The following is a 20,737-nucleotide window of genomic DNA, read 5'->3' as shown; positions in this document are numbered from 1 at the left end:
ATATATAACAGCGTACTTATAATGTTGGCATTTTGAATAATTGGCGGATTAATGATATGGCAAAAATCAAAGTTATACATACCTATACAAAGAATCAAGAATTTTTCGTAATCGGGTCCGAGAGGCCCTTTCACTCGTCCGCGAGATCTTCGATTAACCAGGTCATGTGAACGCGGAAGTACGTAGAAGCGCGCGACTGCATACACATGCATACACTCGGTCGATGGTACGGTGGAAGATACGAAAGGTAAATTGCCACAATAGACGTCACGGAGATGTCGGAAAAAAAAGGAACAGACGGGTGCAAAAGTACTTTACTCGTTAAGCGACTTTACGTGCACGAGACGCCTACGTGATGTACATTGTTATCGGCATCAGTCGGCACAGCGACCTGTGGCCCTCTATTTCGAATAAACATCTCCATAGCATCTTAACCAGAATAGTTCAAAAGCTATTATCTTGGGAAGAAAAACGTACGCATCTAAATAGTACGCATTCTAAATAGTTAAGAACCTTCTTTTATCGGCGTACAAGTGAATTCTTTTTTATGGAATATTGTCACTGCAAGACCTTTAGAATAATATGAGCCGTCGACAACCTGTAGAGTTTTTACTTAAATTCAGAATAAAATATAGAACATATGCTAATTACGATATTAACTACAAATTTAACAAAAGAAATAACATAAGAGTGATAGAAGTTTAAGGAATATATATATATATATATATATATATATTTATTGATATATAAAAAATTACATAAATCTTAATAATACATATTATTCTGAATTTAACATATCTAGCTCTAATTCGTATCTTCGTAAATGTCTTTGTATCAACATTTAATTTCTTACTTACAAGAATGAACGATATTTAATTTACAACAATACATTCATAATCGTAATACAATGTAATATAGACTTTTATAATTTTGCAACATAACTCATTTTATACCGGTGATATTAATCAAAGTGACAATTAATCAGTTATTAATGTGATTTCATCTCGAATATTTAACGGATATTTGCCATATTCCTCATAAATGAATAATTCCCAGTTATTTGTCAAATTATCGATTTTAATTGCATGTTTGTAACTTGACGATTTTGAGATGAAAAGAAGTGCACGCTTATTATTCAAGTTGTTCAAGTCATTGCTCAATAAAAAATAGGCTAGCGAGTTTGCGAGCCGAAAGAGGACGGTTACAAAGTCAACCTTACGAAATACGCATGTGATCCCGAAATAATGGGAACTCGCGGCGGCCTGGGGATCGGTTTTTAGCGTCCTGCAGGTTGCACCGTGGTGGGTTTCGGGTAGATCCAAGGGTTCGGTGCGTAGGGCGGCCTTTGGGGTATCGGGTAGATCGTAATAGCTCCGGATGCAATTGGGCCGGGAGTCGGTATCGCGTGCGCGAACGCAGCGAGGGCTATTAAAGCTGCCACAACGATAACGACTTTTCTTAGCGAGATCTGGAAGTGGAAATGCATCATTTCAAATACACAATGTCACTTTTAATGGCGATTCGAAGTTTTACACGTACTTTACACGCAACAATTATCCAATTTATGTTTAAAAAATTTTTTAACATTATTAATATGAAATGTTGCTGTTGGAGACTTCTATAATAGGAACATTAATTATTGCTTATATATTATTTACGATCTCTATCGAGGTAGTAGTAAGAATACTCTTATTTTTGCAGTTTAAACCATTCGAACATTTTGTAACATTTTGCTACAATTTAGCCTGAAATATGATCTAACCAACTAGTTCTACCTGTTTTTCTGCTATAGTTGATAGACAATTAGGACAATTCTTAATATGGCACTTTTGCACTTTGTTTTATTGCATGTGCAAGTGTCGGGACAAAAATTTGTTTCCCGCCAGGCATTCTGATGGTAAACTTTTACTCTTACCGATCGTCTAAATTGCTACTCATTGATGCAAGATAAAAAGCACCGTGGACAGAACGTTACTTTCTCTATGACTATTTGAGCTACGCAAACTGTGTCAGTTTGAAGGATAAATAAGCCACATAATATAATGCAATATTTATAGTGTGTCTCCACTTTCAATTAGATCGTATTGCAAAAGCAGTTGAACGGGGATTTGTCGCGGATTTATAAACTGTCGTTGCTAAAACAAGATTATTTAGTTTAGTTGTAACTCGAAAATGGTTCAAATAAGTATGATAGATCTATTTCCGTATGTTATGTGCAATCTGATAATGTATAAAGAATTTTATATATCAAATTTGATATATAATATGAAAGTACAGTGGAATATGACATTACTTATTCTTGCACGTTTTCCTGAAATTTGATAGCCGTTTCTTATTTAAATGGGATATTATTACAAAATAGTCGATAGATATAGCTTTTTTAAAATTTCTTATCAGCAAACAGACAAGTACATTCGAAAAAAATTATTTCATCGCAAACCACGCCATCCATAAATTGCTGCATTAATCATGGTCATCATTTATGTTGTTATTGGAAACCACATTTTCGTGTGAGAATGCGGAATAATTTGATTAAAATAATAGCGGGTACACAACGTGAATTTTTTAACATGTGGCATGTTATCGTCAATAAGCTTTGTGATATGGTAATGCGTGATGGTAATGTTATGATAGCTATAGTCGTTCGAATGCAGAAATCGTCCGCGACGTAATTTGCGTTGGAATCAACCGCGCACCCGGAAAGAGAAAACCGAACGATCTTACTTAATTTGCAAGTAAGTTCGATAGAAACTGACGATTGACAATCGAGTTACCTCCGTGAATAATACATCATCCGACTTGATCTTTTTTTTTTATTGCTGCAATCGCCGCTGTGATTTTCCGCTGTGATGTTTGCGCGTAAAACCCGCAATTTTATATTAATGGAGGCGATAGATCAAGAGCTCGATATGAATTATAATTTATGAAAGTTATGCTGGAAATGCTGTAACATGGATTGTGATGGAAATATTGATATGAATCGTATTTCTGCTTTTTAAATCGATTGCATGGAGAACTCTCTTTCTCTCGGTGTTAATTATAGTTAATTAACTTATATTTATTAATAATTTATTTTTTGTGTACGCGATACGCAGATTTAATAAAATTGAGTCCTCTATCTCTGCATGTGTTAAATATGTGAGATGAGAACGATTATAATCCCCATTTTTCAATGAAGTGTTATAAGATTTGCGTATAAATTATCTATATTTTTGCATTTATTTTTTGACAAAGCTTTAAAGGCGAGCTATAGCTTATCGCAGACAAATTTAGAACGCTAATGTTTGTCGTACACTGTATATTACCATGATATTGGTGATCGTGGATGTCTCTTGATGAAGTGATGCTCGAAACAAACAGTACGCATCTTTAAACGTTGGCAGACTTTTTATACCGGTGGATTTTAAGAGGTGGATATTTGGGTCAGGATATATGTACGTGAGAAGCGATATCACCCGTATGTCGTGCATATCCAAGGAATTCCCGTCCAAGAAACCAAGCAGGTGTTCGTTTTCATTCATGCTAGCGCGCAGTATTCAATCAGATAGATGCGCGTCATTGCATAGATTGCGGAAGAGGAAGGCAAAGAGTTAATCCATATTTCTATGCGCAGTGATGCAAGCAATTGTTGTATAACTAGAATAGAGCAATTGTTGTATAATTAGAAATAAAAGGCCTCATTTAATTATTAAATTTGCATATTGTGGACGCGAAATAAAGTGTTAGCAGATTTAAATTAATAACTATAGCATTATATTGTTGTGATTGTCACGATTACAGTTATCTATTATTAAAGAGTAGATATAATATATGCATAAAACACGTAAAAAATGGGCCAATAAAGATTTACATAAACAAGTATAAAAGAATGAGGGATTTGCACGCATATAAAAAAGTATAAAATAAATATAGATTTAATATATTTTTTAATATGATATTTGTCAAAATGTTATGTACGATGGATGATATTTGTAAATGACTTGAAAGAAAAATAATTTTATTAGTCGAACTATTAAATAAGTTGCTTATTCGATATACATTGATAGTTTTATCATGATAGTTTATTTTTCAGAATTAAATTTTTTATTTTTTGTATAGAATAAAAAAATATAAATTATTTTTAGTTACCTGAAATACTGATCCATAAAAATGCTCTCATTAAAGAATCGTTAGTTTATTTGCAGACGCTTTTTAATACTTTATTTTCTTTCGAAATTGTGTCCGCAGAAGTCAGTTCTTGGAGAATATAATTCTCTGCACCAAAAATTCTAAACGATGACAATTAGCCAACAATCCTTGACATGCTTGTGGTTCGCGCACATTGAATACTAATAAGTATTGTAGTTTTCCTAGAATTGTCTTAAACATTGTGTAAATGCAAATCGTAATCACGAAAACCAGTCCTACCGGTATTGCTTTTTACGTTAACAACCTCTGAATAAGTTGGAGACAATTTTATTTTGAGAGAATTTTAAGAGAGTTTAGTGAAACGTGAGTCAAGATTTAAAATTAGAAGGTCGCAGTAAATCGAATTCTTTTTGAAGACTGATAAGAAATATCATTTTCTAAATTAGTAGAAATAAATTTCAACTTCGCAAAAAGTTAGGTAAAAGATTAACAAGATATTTAATATCGAATATGTAAAAAATTGCGATAAAAGATAATTTCCATCAAATTATTGCCTAAAAATTATTGTCTTTATTTTATTTTAATTTACCGATCATAAATATCGGAGCATTCTATATATATAAAAAAAAACGCGCTAAGTTTAAAAAAATTTTAGTATAGGTACTATTATCTAAACGCGTATGTTTTGATTTATAAAACGCGAGATCAATTATGCTAATATCTGGAATTCTCACATATTCGTCATCGCTATGTTAATGTATTTTTCGTACGTGACTTTTAATCGCAATCGTTTCATGAGTCATTTAATTATTAGTAAAACTACATTATGCGTACTTAACAGAAAAACGAATTGTCGTCACGATCAATCGCGTCAGCTAAATAATTCTGCGTATAACTTGTTTTTCAATTTCGATGAATAAGTGATTGATAAGAAAAAATGTGAATTAAATGTAATTATATTTCTATCACTGTTCAACAATTACAGGAACAGAAATGTTTTATTATACAAGAGTAATTTAGAATAATTAAATCTAATAATATAAATACAAATATCCACACATAATAATGTAATATAAAAATATAATTTATTCTAGGAAGTATTTAATAAAATCTAATAATATATAATACTACTATCGATATAATAGATGTTGCATTACAAATGCACTTATGCAATTTAACAATTCTCAGCCTAGTTCTAAATTCATGGTTTTGCAATCAATTTTTGCGTTTAGGATTATTTTTAATATAACATTATTCTGTATAAAATTATTTTATATCAAAAATATATAATACTAACATCTTAACAACGATCTAAATATTTTTCGCGGGTATTTATTATAATGTACATATTATATATTTTTTGAATTGTAGTTTATATCTTCTATTATTATACTTCAAATACTTTTGAAATCTTATTACGTATGAATATCTAAATATCTAAACTATTCTAAAAATTACTTTATTGCAAGATTAACAAAAAATTATTATTTTATATTATTATTTTCCCTGAGATATTAACCATGATCGATACTTAAAAATACATCGATAAGTTTATGCTTATTTCAAGTGGATTGTTATGAATTCTGAGTATTGTAAATGTATTGTGTATTTACACCATTCTTTTTAATATACAAGATGAAACATCAGTCTTTGACGAGATGACCTTTGATGCCTTACGTATAGGCGGTTACAATCTTATCACATGCTTTCTAAGATTAGGTCGTTACATTACTCGACGAGTTAGCTTCGATTGTATTTGAAAGAGATGGAGCTACCGCCTCGTCATCAATGTAATCCTGTTGCTCAGTCGCGTGCTTAGACCACGATGAAAAATGGATCAATCTGAAATAAATAATTATTTAGTAAAATTAGATTATTTCGAAAGCGATTAAGCAAAGCGCCGCAATTCTCTAATACATTTTTAATCGAAAGAAAAAATAATATACGAAAAAAATGTCGTCTAGGAAAATTATAATTTACTTACAGAATTAACAGGAGCACGGCGATCTGCGTGGCGAATGTCAACCAATAGAAAGAGCTCGGTGCTGTCTTTATCGTGGCGTTATAAAGTTGAGAATATAAAGTACCGCTAAATAGCGGTACTGCGTTATCGCATACGGAAAGCATCGCGAATACCTTTCCTAAAGAATTAAAACAATACGATTATGTTTCTTTTTTGTTACAATAAAAAAGAAAAATTATTATTGTGGCATGAAATTGAGATCGATATTAGATGAGATTCGATTTTGACATGAAAGTAATATTCCTTATTCGGGAAAATTCAAATTCTAGCATAAAGTATGTATTTTTTATGTTTATAGCATCAAAAACTAAAACTATATCTGTATTGACACTTATCGGGATTTAATTGATTTCAATCTACGTGTAAAAATAGATGTAATAATTATTGCCACGCACCTCGTTCCTCTATGGACACAAGTTTCGAGGTCATAGATCTGAGTACCGGAGCTACTACGGGACCTAACGCAGCAACAGCAGCACCTGCAAGACAATTATTATTATAAAATAATGTCAATGTTATTTTGTCATTTGAGTATTCGTGTAATATTTTAATTAAAAGTTTGAATGATTCGATAATGACACCATATAATATTTGGAAAGAATTTGATATATGAGAGATTGAGAGAAATATAAGATCTCTTACTTACCCACGTAAAACAATTTCGGCTGGTCCGCTAAAACAAATACTATTCTTCCAGCTGCGTGCGCTATTGCTCCAACCGCTACGATGAAAGTGTCCTTCATTCCTATTAATTTATTCATGATAGGCACTCCAATGAGCATTGCTGTTGGAATAAAATTCTTTTAAATACTTCATACTTTATATCTTCGTATTTCTAATAGCATTTAAAATATTTATGCTGCTTGTAAATTATATGATAGTATTTATTAGTTCTGAACTTATTCGAAACGTTTTTTATAATTATAAAAAATGCGAGTATTGAAGATTCAGATATTCAAAAATAATACTTAAGAAAAATGGCTAATTTTCAATGACATAGCAATAATAATCTATCTTTGTTTATTTTTTTACACGAAAAACCGAGCTTTTTACACGATCGGTTTCAATTTCTCGCAATTGGATCGTAATTTTTTTATTGTCGTTGATAATCAAGACCATAAATTAACCAGGAGTGAAAGTTCTCGTGATTTCGATAAGAAATTTCTCCTTTCACTCGCGACATTCAGAACGCATTGCGGATTAATATCGAGGTTCGTGAAAAGTCAATTCGATTAATTTGGATCAAGTTTATGTCAAACTGACCTAATACGAAGAGAGTCGATTGGAATGTTTTAAAGTTGCTAAAATCCACCACGTTCCACTTAAAGATTAATGAGGTATACATCTGACTCTTCGGTTTCTCGTCTCTCTGGAATGTATATAGACACATCGCGAGCAGAAGCAACCACAGGTGCAATTTGCCATGATTGCGTCTCGATTTCACTAACGTTCGCATTGTCGTGGCGACATGTCTCGTGTCGAAGAAGTCCAACAGCCAGTTGGTGCCCGAAAGTGGTTGCTGCCGTGGTGACGTTTGCCATTTTAGCCACACGAGCGAATACACAATCGCCAGCAAGAGTAAAGTTGCGTTTACAGCGAACATAATTGTGTAGGACATGTTGACTAGATGAGTAAACACATAAGATCCAAGTGCAACTCCTACGAACGAAAAAAAAATATGATTGATTATTTAAACTTTACGCCACTGAATTGTAAAGGCTTTTATATAATCGCGAACATATACGCAGAATGAAAATGGTAAAACAATGATGCTATCGAAAATCCATGAATTTTAACGGCTCAAAAATCCTTTATAGATAAAAAATTTTATAATAAATGTGCGGTATTTATTTAAACAATATAAAAGTCCAGAGGTTGCCTTAATTAACTTCACGCCGAAGTTTTTTGATAATTATATCTTTGCATACAATTTTTGAGAACTTGTTCCTACCCGAGGGCATAGTGCTGAGATAAACGACATCTAAGATCGTGATTCTCATAGTTCTTTGTTGCACGGAGCTTATGTCCGACATGTACGCGAAGCAACTGCCAAAGATTGCCACGTCGCCGCCCAGTAGGCTCATCGGCAGGGTCGCCGTGTACACTACCATGTTCAGATTCCAAGTGTTCATCATAGAATTGATCACGACCATGAAGGAGTAAATCAATTTGCCCGTCAAGCCAAGGACGAGCGGCAATTTACGTCCTCGCCGGTCGCTCCAGTTGCCGTAAAACATTGCCAAGATAATAGGCACTACATGCCCGGCAATGTCGTTCCATTGATGAAATTCCGAGACGGTCATCTGCAAGATGAATTTTTCTTATTGTTAATGAAACGTAATTGAAGAATGAAAGTCAATTATCGACATCGAAAACGCTTCGAATTCAGAATAAATTATTCATTATGCGTTCGCGGTAAAATTGCTTACTAGTTTTTAGGCATTTTATTTAAGTTTTCAATAAATTTTCACAAAACAAAATTATGCGCGGATATATGTTTGAATGTATATTCTCTTACATGTATACATTGCATATATACATTGCGGTATCACATTTCGTTGCGTAGGTATCTCATGTTAATATTTAGTTCGACAAATATGTTTGCTTTGATAGCATCCGGTTGTATTTTTGCCGATTATCTATACTTTGATCAATAAGCATTGTAGTCGTTAATGAGATAATCATACGTACAAGTACTATGAAGTACTATTGTCACACTAAATATTTGCACATGCACTATAAGCAAGTGCCTTCGATCGAATTTAACAATCTCACGAGCCGTTAAACTAAAACTCCGATAGTTTGTTCATATAATGTGCATATTCTTCCCCATTTTACGTCTCTTTTCTTTTATTTTAAATGTAGTACATAATTTTTACCTGTACTTTGGTCTTTATCGCTTTATTATCATCATCGTTTAGCTTCATACAGATTTCTTCAGAGTATCCGTGATCCACCCGACATGCTTTATACCTAAAAAAGTCTTGCTCGACGACTGACGTGAACATAAATGCCATCATATAAAGCCACATAGTCGGCTCTACTGATATATATTTTACCCATCCGAAGTATTTTCTGCAGTACATCCTGTTTCCACGGAAAGATTCCATTCGTGGTGTCATCTAGAAATTATAAAATGAACATTAAAACACGTAGTCCGATGATAACTTTGTTTATTAGCAACGTATGTTAAAATTACAAAGTTTTATAGAGTATAATTAAACGGCAAAGGGTTACCTTTCACAAAATTTAAACTAGCGAATAAATTTCAATCTCTTAGAACTTATGACAAAAGTAAAAGAGAGAGTTGGAAAATTGTAATTATAACTATAATGCTGTTAAATATCAGCTAGTGATTTATATAAATGTATTCTCTATCACGTATACACACTGAAACGCGTTCACTAACACATATCACGCAGTCTATATTACACAAAGTATATCAGCGTTTCGGTAGAGTTACTGTTTTCATCTTATGTAGTAGGTTTGTGTGATAACTATATAATTATGATCTTTCAACCTATCTTCAATGTCGTATCTAATATTGTAAGTAGGAAATATCAACAGCGTTCGCGATTTAAATGATTTTAGTTTCGTGACGATATAGATACATAGATATATATTCGAGAAAATACTTACTGATATTAACCACTATTGTTTAATCCCTACATATTTTTATGAGATTCTTTACGTATTTCGGCATTATAATTTTCTTTACAATTATTTTATTTTTTCTTTAAATTAATTATAAAAGAAGACAAATAATTTCAATGTATATACTGATAATAATGTAAACGTATTTTCACTGTTTTAAAAATGTCGAACGTGTTATAAAACGATTATAAAGTAATAGAATTTTTATAATATACGCGATCAAAGGTTTATATACGAGGTTTACGAAAACAAAGCTTCCTCCATGAGGAAGCAAAAGACTCAATTGATGTTACGCTGGGATATTTAAGTATAGCTAATTAAAAAATGGAGTAATATATTTTTGTAGAAAATTGCGATGTCTCTCTGGCGAAAACGTCGCAAAAATATTTAAGATTAAAAATTGAAATCTGCAGGTTGCTACTGTTTAATTAATCATATTGCTTTGTACGAGAAAAAATTATAAATAATTTACATCTTTATCTTAGAGAGAAATGTGTAAATATTTCAATTATTAAAATATTGTAGTTTCTTAAACTGATATGTAATAGAATGCGTTTATATTAAACGAAATATACACAAATATCGAAACATTTTTATCAGAATGAAGAGGGAAGTAACTTTTCAATTTTCTTTTTCATCATAAAAATGTTTTTAGAAGAGAGAAAGCAGGATTGGATCAAACGATATTCTTGTAATTTAGATCAAAACGTCTTGTATTTACCTCGTCGGTTTTTATATCGCTGTCAATCGCTACTGATGGTTTCTCCATTTTTATTTTATTTTTATTAAAGATCTTCGATGCAAGAGAATTTCTTCAGCCCTTGCTTTCAATTGTTGCACACAGTCATTCTTGCACAGTCCATTACTTTACTGCATGCGTCTGCAAATTATAACGCACAAAACAAATATAATATGCCGATAGGATACTTTATCTGTGTGTGCCAGCATTAAGTCGGCTTTAATTACGCGCGTTATCGCAAAATTTTAGAACATTAAGGCATAATAAAATTTTCTTTATTCTAAAAATTTCATATCTTACTTGCGATTATTTGGATAATTACGTAATAATTCACATAAAATCCTACGATCAACAATGGACATAGGCATATTCCTATATTTTGATTAATATATTTATCGATATATTCTACTAATAGTAAATTGTTAATTAAACTAAATGTTAATATATACTTTAACATTTCATTATTACGCGCATTAAAAGTTGGCAGGTACGATATTACAAATTCGCTTAACATAAAAATACGGTTTCACTGAAAGCTTTCGGTGTCCGATACAATTATAGGAGAATATACATGATAATCTAAGAAATGATAAGTACTGAAACTAAACCTTTCATCTACGTTACTATTTTAAAACTTTTATTATTTTTACGAGTTTATAATTACTTTATTTTTGTTTAAATATTCAAATGAGTTGACTTGTTAGTCGGTGTGTATATATATGTACATTAAATGAGGGTTAGTCATATCAAGTAGACATAATAAGTAGGACGTGTCGTTCGTAGAAATTAAAATATCGTAAGCGTTGCGGCAAGATATGTCACAACACTTACGATAATTAGATGTTGCAACATGAATGTTAAAAATTAGATATCTAGCTTTACGAAATCATTTCTGAGATATCGTAAAAAGTAATAGTATATGTGATTGCTCCTGTTTATCTGATAATATAATATAAAATTGTTTATCACACACCATTGTCTGAAAATAGTAAATTGATTGAATATCACACTATTCAACCGCTATTACGTAAATCCACAGATACGTGTAAAGATTATCGAAAGTAGCGTTTTTAATTTATTTATTATATCGAATTAACAGTGTAGATATAAAAGCATAAGATAATTGTCACAATTTTTTAAAAATTTTATTAATTGTTTCTTGTGATTAAAATAAACGAAGTCGACAGAGTCGATAACGAGCTTGAAAAGGCATTTATTTCTTGTCATTAAGTTTTTAAAATTACATAAAATGAAAGTTACATATGTGTAAAAGAATAGTAGTTAATTCAATAAGAGTTTTATATATATATAGTGCTTTCTATTTAAAACAATAGATATTTAAAACAATGATGAAAGGAAAATGTTGATCAACGTGAAGATATTAACGTTACTGTCTTCTTCGAGTTATATATGTATAATATAAAAAAATTATGTTTGCATTAATCAATATAATATTCACATTTATATAAATAAAATAAATCAAGCTTCTTTCGATTAACGGAACATTAACACCATCGGAGTTACAACTCTATTTTAAATATAAGATATTTGTATTTGCACACTTGATCCAAACTACTTTGAGTGAAACAAGTCGAGGTTTTTTAGATTAAAATAAATGTGTTGTCGTTGGTTCGAAATGCTGCACTACTACTATTTTTTTCACTGAACTCCAGTAAATTTTGATATTGTTCTCTTCTGTCGAAATCATTCATTAATAAATCAGTTAAATTTGAGACTCACGCGATAACTGTTATGCAGTCAGCGTTTCGTCCGCGCACGTGGTTCACATCTGCTCCAACAATATATGCGCGCAACGTCTCGGCACGTGGGTAACGTACACGCAATCGCTGTAAAACTGAAACTACGCGTGTTCGCTCGCTGGCTCCGTTCTCCATTCGCTGGCTCGAGTCGAAATATTTTATCACTGACGATTTTACGTAATCAGCTCCTCGGGTTCCGTAACATAGTAGCGCGAGAACGTGCGCCTTGCGCGCTCCGCGCGTCATCGGTCGACACCGACTCCGAAAAATACGTTTGTGAGCGACCATAGTATTCCAAGCGTTCGCGTCCGCGATACTCTGTCGCCGACTGCGACAACTGCGACAGCGTCAGGTCGGCCATCCTGTCGGATAAAGCGAGTCCGGCGACATCTTGTGGAATGGAAAATACAGGGAAATTAATTTTAAAGAATTTTCCTGGCGATAGTAGGTGATTCCAAGGGTGATTTTTTACTTTTGGTCACCTTATTCCGCGATCTCGTTTATTATTTTAACTCGGAACAAGTAGTTCTCTCCTTAAAACACTAGTTTGTGGTAAACTCTACATACAGTTGGTACTTGTTGGGTAACGTGAAGTATTGATTTTCTTTAGTGACCTCAGTTTTTGTGGGAGATTTGAAAGAATCTAACACATCGTTGGATTTATAACGTTATTACCGTTGAACTTTCTTTCACATTTTATTAATTTTTTGCTTTATAGATTTTTACCTTGTAGATTTGTATGAAGTTTGATATATCTTCTTCTAATTCTCTTTCAATAACTTAGTTTTTTAAGAAGCTAAATATAAATTATATCTTAAAATTTATATGTGTCTTATTTAATGATTAAATATCTAGCGATTTTTGTATATTTAAAAATTCTTTTTAAAGTTTTAATATATTTTAATAAATTGCTTCAATAAAATAATATTAATTTATAAAATCTACATTTGTCAAAGTTATATGCTACTAGACTATTCGATAATTCGTGTATTAAATTGCCGTTTGGATTCTCAAGGAGAATAATAGCGAAACCGTGAGAATGCAGGTCAGGTCAGAAAACCGGTTCCTTTTTGGCTAAGTCCTTTCAACAGAGAGGACTAAAACGTTTGAGATATATAGGAACATGTCGAGGACATCAATCACCAATACATAGAAATGTGCTCTCTCAATTCAATTTTTACAAGAATAAAACATAATTTATTTGAAAAAAAAAAAATTAAAGATAATAAAAATATATTTAATAAATACACTATAAATGTATACAAATCTTGATCGAAATTGTAAATTATGTAACTAGATGAGGAAATTTCTATTTATACATAAAGATAACAGAAGATTATCACAATGTAAGATTATATAATTGCGAATTATATTTTTGAGAAATAATTTTATCGTAGGAGATCAGAATGGGAGGAGGATACAAAGGTATTGGACAGTTTAGTTTTGTTAAAAATTTATTTTATATCATCAGTGTGTTAATTACGGCGCGTAATTATGACTATGATATTGATGTGTCTTGTCAGTAAACTTTAGGCCATCAAAGTTACATAAATATTTTTCTCAGAGTGATAATAAATAATACATTTTTCGTTCTACTCCGTGCACTTTCAATTTCAGTTAGTGGTCTTCCGATCGTATCGTTACATATTGACTTTAAAATCAACGCGACATTTTATCGACGCCGTAGACGAAGTTCTCACGCTTCCCTATCGTAGGCAAATTGTAGGGAAATTTGAAAGGGAATACTGGGATTTCTGTCAAAAGAAACAATCGCGATAGTCCTTTCAATATCGATCAATACATCTCGATTCTTATGAGATACTTTCTACAATACCACTTACAACATCTCTTAACACACTGTCAATGAGCTATTTTCTCATTTGACGCACGCTAATATCTTAACTAATCTAGATTTCGCTTGTTTAACATCCGAGTTATTCAAAAAGATTGAAAAATTAGTTATCTTTGTTGAACCTTAGACAATTGAAGGAATTTTTTAAGAGATGTTTTTCGAGTCTTGCTGTAAAAATGAAAGTAAAGTCATAAATTTTGTCGACAGTTAATGACCATCGCCATTATTTGGACGATTCACTTTTTGACTCTAATGGGCTTTTAGGCTGTAAAAAATGTAGCTGACAGATTTATGGCGTAAGAACTTACACGATTACTTCGATACGGTGCAATGCACAGTAATTTCGTATAAGTGTTAACGTGAATAATTTGTCTCTGACTTCATCTTGACAGTTATACGCGTGGAATTTATTGTGAAGTAGTTTAACATAAAAATATACTTTGATCGATATCATAACAATTAAATGGAATAATTTATGAGAAATATTTGAGAATTTTAATATATTAATATTTCGCATTATTCTAATTTTGTTTTGATCAAAGTAGAGATATCTACTTTTATTTAAATAAATCCCGTGTTGTTATAATACGATTCTTTAAGTTTGTTATAAATTTATTTAACGTGTGCTTTACTTCTTTGATAATTAATAATTATCAAATATGTTTTCGGGTAAAAGAAAAATCTCTTCGAAGCAAAAGAAAAGTCGTCGATTTTAGCATAAATGATCTGATGCTCATTAATTAACATGATTCGATCGAGATTTTTTGCTTTAACAATTGACTAGCTTTGTTGACCAACATTTAATATTAGCTGGACCTGCCAGCGCTATTGAAATTTTCATGAAAGCTTAGATTCAACTTGTACCTTATACAATATCTGCTTATATACAGTTATTGTATTAATCGATGATCATTCTAGTCGAGCGTTAAATTCGCTGCAGCACATATACATAATTGGATGGTGAAAACTGCATTTAATCCAATTTGACATGATTTGATACATTATTTTTCACACATGACTTATTATTCAACGAATCAAATAATGTGCTCGTTAAACACGACATCCATTTAATCATTCGGTCAAGTTAATTGATTAGACTTATCAAAATATCTTTTATCGTGCTCTACTATTTTTTCTATAACAAATATAGCTCTTTTTTTTTACTTATCGTTCGGGAAGGATTGCCTAAGCGCAAAGAAGATCGATATGTATATTCTGGATCGAGAGGATCGAGAGCTCGCGCCGCGCCGGTAGATGCACATCAACGCAATTAACATCTATATGTATACACTTTGGCCAAGTTTGTACATATGCACACAAGCGCCCCATATACATACATACATATTTACATACTTGCAAATGTATCTAATCTATGAGACATTGAATATTGCGGGACGTCGACGTCTTCGTCGAACTACTCGCGCGTAACATTCGGACGATCGATCGTTTCTACACAAACGTACTCAGAGTCAGAGATCGTAGCGCGATAACTTGATCATTTCGATACCGTTTTGGTGAATCCGGTTATTGACGTCACGAATAAGGAAGAATCCACATTATTGCGTTCCTATTGCGAATAAACGTGGAGATCATTTTCTGAATAGCTGAAGCATTGAAATGTTGAAAATTCCATTTATTCTGTTGAGATTCCACGAAGTATTTATCTGTTCATCTCTCTTGATGTTTGTAGCTGCACCAGTTGCTTTGTCGCGTTTGTCGGTCAAATCCGCGTTGATTTCTCTTTGCTCTCTTTTGGAGAAAAGAGAAAATGGTTTGTTTCCTGCATTCTCGTTTCTTTTATAATTAATTGCATTATATTAAGGCTTTTATTTTTGCATTTAATATCACGTTTTTTATTTTATAATATTGCATCACGGTATTTTTATGTACAACTAAACTAATATTTCAATTAACTAAATTGACCGGTAAGGCAATTAATCGGCGCTTTTCAGTATTTTTCGTAGATTTTTTTATAAAGTAGTAATCGAATTAAATAGAATATCTTATTTGAAAGTTCCTTTATAGGTTGCTAGGATCGATGAGAAAAAAAATATTACTCGTCGGTTAGTCGACGCTACGGTAACATGCAATTTCATTAACTTTCTGCCGGAAAGTTGGCTAGTGTAGAAAATCGTTCGTCCGACGTTTACAGTTCTCTCCTACATCCGCCCAAAGTTTACTCTTTTAATTATATGAATTTACTTTCACGCTAGAGGTCCTTCAAATTTCTGAAATCAAAGTAGAATTGCAGCTGCGGTTGCAAAAAGAATGGGCACTATTCAAACCTCGTATCAATAAAAAGAGATCTTTATATATGAGATTATCTGTGATTTCAAAAATTATTATAACGAACGAGATTGCAGCAAATTCGCAAGTTGCAATACTAAAAAGTACACAATTAGCAGTATAGTTTCCAATACATTCCGCAGTCATGGATAAAATAAAATAGTAATCGAATTAATTTTTTTGTTACTTATTCTTCAATATTTTTTAAATTAATCTTTCGTATTTTTATCATTTTCTTAATTTGAATGAGTAATATGACTTATAATTTTTTATACAAATTTTTTTATCTTCCGTGTTTTAATAAAAATTTAACTGCATTACCGAAATATAATTTTTAAAATTATTTAATACTAAAGTAAAAGGTAAATTTTCTCTTGTTTATTAAAATATGAAATATTAACAATTTTTAGTGACCAAGAATTCTCTTTTTATTTAAAAATATATTTTTAATTAATTATAGAGGGAAATGATTGAGAAATGTCTTTTTTTATTTAAAATATCGACTGTTATAATTACGAACAGTAGACGAGAGTATAAAATAAAACAACTGTTTTCTCACATCCTTAGAAGCGGCTACAATTCAACTGTTGAGTCTAGAATATAATATAATTAACTCGCCGTGGTCCCTTTCTTATTAAAGCAAACTGTCTATACATATGAAGTTCGTTCGTCCACGGTTTCGTTGTATCAAGTTAACCTTTTTCAATTTGCTTCTGATTATATATCTATTCATGAGAGTCTTCTCTCTTTATATTGACTAGAATACGTCCAACTCGTTGGACACATCGTGAGAAAGATTATAAGCATCGCAATTAATTTGGAAATTATTAAAAATAATAATCAAGCTATCTACAAATTATATGCTAAAGTAAAAAAAAATTTCGAATCAATAATATACAAACGAAAAAATGAATTTTTTTTACAAATGATATTTCATGAAATTATAAATTATTTGTGATGCTATTTTTAATTGCTGCGTATGACTTGACACATTATTGGCCCGAGTTTTTAAATTAATATTGCACATTTGATGCTAAATGTATTTATTTCTTCGAGGATGTTGGCGTTCTTATTGTCATGAGAATAAATACTTTGTGTCCTTTCTATTTCAAAAGTTATTTCTGTCAAAGCATATTATTATGTTGTGAAAAGTATTTACCTATTTGAAATATTATAGAAAAAATGTAATTCAGATATTATATTAGCGTAATACAAAATTAAAACTTTCTAATCTTATTGTTTAAATAAACTTTGCAAAAAATTAAATATTTGAAAGCTAATATAGCGACATGTGAAAGAATTTGGAAACAAGATTGAATGTAAAATTATGAGGAATTTTAGTTATCTTGCTTTATGAAATAATTGTGCGTACATTTAAGCTTATGTATAAATTGACTCGTTGCTACATAATACTTCACTTAATCAGCATATATGCTCATCCTCGAAAGAAATTTTCTACAGTACCGCCGTGTTTCTGGTCGACGTGTTTGTTCAGACATCGATTACTGTAAAATATAATTATCGCGGAACTCATCGTTAATTGATTTTAGATTAGCATCCAAGAGAACTAAAGACTTTTAACACACAATCACATACATTGTAGGCATTGTTCAAGAACAGCTTAAGTACGACGAATGCACAGGAGGACAAGTTGTCGCTCCACCCTCATATATCGCTAATATCCGGCATTTCGCTGCACATTTAATTCGAATTTGGCTGACAATTGCAGTTGCTAAACTTCTGATAATCGACAGGTCTAAATTCTCCGCGAAATGGCGTAAACCGATTCAAATATATCAGTAAGAATATTCTTTTATAGCTGATTACATTTATATGAGTTATAAAAAGTAATTGCGATATTAAAACGCTATTACGTTTTTCTTGCTGTGTTAACCAACATTGTTAATCCTCGCAGGCCACACTTATTTTTTGTAAGCCACACTGGGGTCTGGAGGATCAGCTATTTCTCGCTTATACTAGTTTCGAAAAAATCAACGTATTGTAATGTTCTTAGAATTATGATGGTAATCTCAGAATTTGTCAAAAAAATTATTACCAAAAAATACTCGTTAAAAAATATAAATGATAGTTTCAAACGTAGTTCCAAAATTTCGTTGGAGTTCCTGAGAGCCCAGTGTGGCTTTCGAGGGTTAATTAATGTTTTTTATGTTTTTCTAAACTGTTTAAAGTAAATATCGTCCAATCCAGGATTTTTTAATTATATTTGCTATGAACTAACAATAAATCTCGTAAAAAGTTCCTTAAATTTATTAAAGTCGATACGTGATCAAACCAGAAACGTAATTCACATGAAATCTGCAACGAAATGCCAGGATTATTCCTGTGAATGTCGTTTATGCTTCGTTTGTCTTGAGACTTAAAACTAGTGACGCAATTATCCCGTTTATCCCGGTCGATTTACGGACGGCACTCGACGACTCCAATTTGCGCACACGTGCCCTGGACATTATATTGCCGTTTTTGGACTTGAGTACATGGAAGAAGTCTTAAATAGCGCGAAAATTAATAATTGATATTTTCTATCGTCGATATGACGTGTCGTCCATCACGAATTCTTGCTCGAGCATTCCCACCTGTCAACATTATCAATTCATTAATGATCGATCGAAACGATCCAGCAATTACTTTGTATAAGACTTTTACACGAAATAAAGTAATTATAATACATGCGAGTTTGTCTGGGAAGGATACGTGCACGATTTCCATTTTTTTACGAAAGCTTTTTAATTTCTTCAAATATTTGTATGCAACCTAAAATTAATGTTTGGCGGAAGTTTCAATTTTCTATGGTACACTGTACATTAATTGAATCTTTGATTACGTTTATAAGAGAAGATTGAATTGTGTGAGATATATACTTGAAGAATTAACTCTTCAAGAATTAATTACTTATTACAATCCCGTCGTGACTGAGTGATATCACTTAAATTTGTATTAATATTTTACAAATTACCTAGATAAATGTAGAGAAATCATGATTGCGTTATATTTTTTATAACAAAGTAAATTCAATTTAGCAATAAATAAGTAATAAAAATATATATTTTATTGACTTTCTTAAATTTTGTCAGTTTTGATAGTATATCGATAAAATACATTGTGTTTGTTTACTTCGCGATGCTATACCTGTATAATTAAATTTTCAACTGTCGATTTTACAGTTATCGTTTTGTCGTTTTCTTTACTAATTCGTTTAAAATGCGTTTTATTAATTTAATTAATTAATTTAATAAATAATCTGCATGCATTGTCATTAGGTAGACCAAATTTTTGCTCGCTACTCGTATATGAAGCATTTCGCACAAAATGGAAATTTTTCATGACAATGAGGTCTGCTTTCGCGCAATAAATGTCCGTTGTGCAACTGATTGTGCACGTGTCCTCGCCAGTGCGTATTTGTCAGATGCGACGACATGGTTGAAAGTGTTACATAACAACCCCTAGCTATGGGAGCACTTCAATTCCGTGGTGAATTGTCGCAGCTTGATGTATTGGTAGCTTTATGTTAACAAGACTAAACGCGCGATCACGGGGACGGAACATTTTTAACGGGTTACATAAATATCAAATAATGAATCGAAATGTGTACATAGCAAGTGGAAAAAAGGCATATCGGTAGACAGTAGTAAGTTGCTCCTTTAAGAATTTGCTTTTATAATATTTATCGAAAGAGATATCGAAATAAGAATGTATTCTGGAAGGTGTGTACAGATAGTATCGCAAATTATACAAACGCCATACATTTTAACAAATCGATATACTATCGAAGCTGAAACTTAAGATAATAAAAATTCAGAAAAATCCAATAAAATAGTTTAACTTATTTTTTAATGAATTGAAAGACTTTACTGTAAAATAGTATCGATTTAAATAAAATGTTTAAAAGTGTCAGTACTTTCACAACTTTTTAATAACATGAAATTACATAGCATGTATTAAATGGATAGTTTAGAAGAGGGGAATGAATGAAGATATTTTTAAACTATTAATTAACGTATATTAGGGAGAAGTTGAAAGTACGGTTAAAAAAGTTGCGAGAGGCTCGCGGTGAAGTATAATATTCGCCTATTCTGGCAGCAATTTGCGGAATATTTCGGATAGATATTCGCGATCGTGTATTACAGGTTGTTCCTCCACCCAAGATAATAATCCCCTTTGCGTTCCTTCTCCTTTCACGAATTCAAATTTATCGCGAGATTATGCGGTTGATTGTGATGCCATAATGTAAATTGCGTCAAATATGCATCATACGTATTCAGCAAATCGATCAGAAT

At 31.7% G+C, this 20,737-nt stretch overlaps 2 protein-coding genes and 1 long non-coding RNA gene across 5 annotated transcripts in view; all 3 read right to left on the bottom strand.

Moving 5' to 3' along the window:
• Positions 1-824: 824 nt before the first annotated feature.
• On the bottom strand, positions 825-3,478 carry LOC139778619 (uncharacterized). Its single transcript, XR_011719623.1, has 2 exons — positions 3,306-3,478; positions 825-1,468 (listed from the first exon to the last, which is right to left on the bottom strand). It is a non-coding gene; the product is annotated as an uncharacterized lncRNA (long non-coding RNA).
• Positions 3,479-5,068: 1,590 nt separating this feature from the next.
• Positions 5,069-12,565, bottom strand: LOC139778621 (lysosomal proton-coupled steroid conjugate and bile acid symporter SLC46A3). The gene is made up of 9 exons (XM_071716661.1): positions 12,285-12,565; positions 10,527-10,685; positions 9,031-9,273; positions 8,103-8,454; positions 7,415-7,810; positions 6,798-6,935; positions 6,547-6,630; positions 6,113-6,269; positions 5,069-5,970 (listed from the first exon to the last, which is right to left on the bottom strand). Exons 2-9 carry the CDS (start codon positions 10,572-10,574, stop codon positions 5,844-5,846), a joined length of 1,545 nt encoding a protein of 514 aa, XP_071572762.1. The 5' UTR covers positions 10,575-10,685; positions 12,285-12,565; the 3' UTR covers positions 5,069-5,843.
• Positions 12,559-20,737, bottom strand: part of LOC139778620 (adenylate cyclase type 5-like) — a 21,046-nt gene continuing 12,867 nt past the window's right edge. For 2 of the 3 annotated variants that reach the window (XM_071716657.1, XM_071716660.1), the window contains exon 16: positions 13,741-19,036. The gene's annotated coding sequence lies outside the window, so the exon portion shown is untranslated. Of the gene's footprint in view, positions 12,695-13,740; positions 19,037-20,737 lie in introns of those variants that run through there. The other variant, XM_071716659.1, reaches the window with a different exon arrangement.

The sequence above is a fragment of the Temnothorax nylanderi genome, unplaced genomic scaffold, assembly GCF_030848795.1.
Source record: "Temnothorax nylanderi isolate EJ_2023f unplaced genomic scaffold, tnyl_v1.0 TNYL_tig0189_pilon, whole genome shotgun sequence".
Taxonomy (NCBI): Eukaryota; Metazoa; Arthropoda; class Insecta; order Hymenoptera; family Formicidae; genus Temnothorax; species Temnothorax nylanderi.
This window is presented reverse-complemented; position numbering and strand designations above follow the sequence as displayed.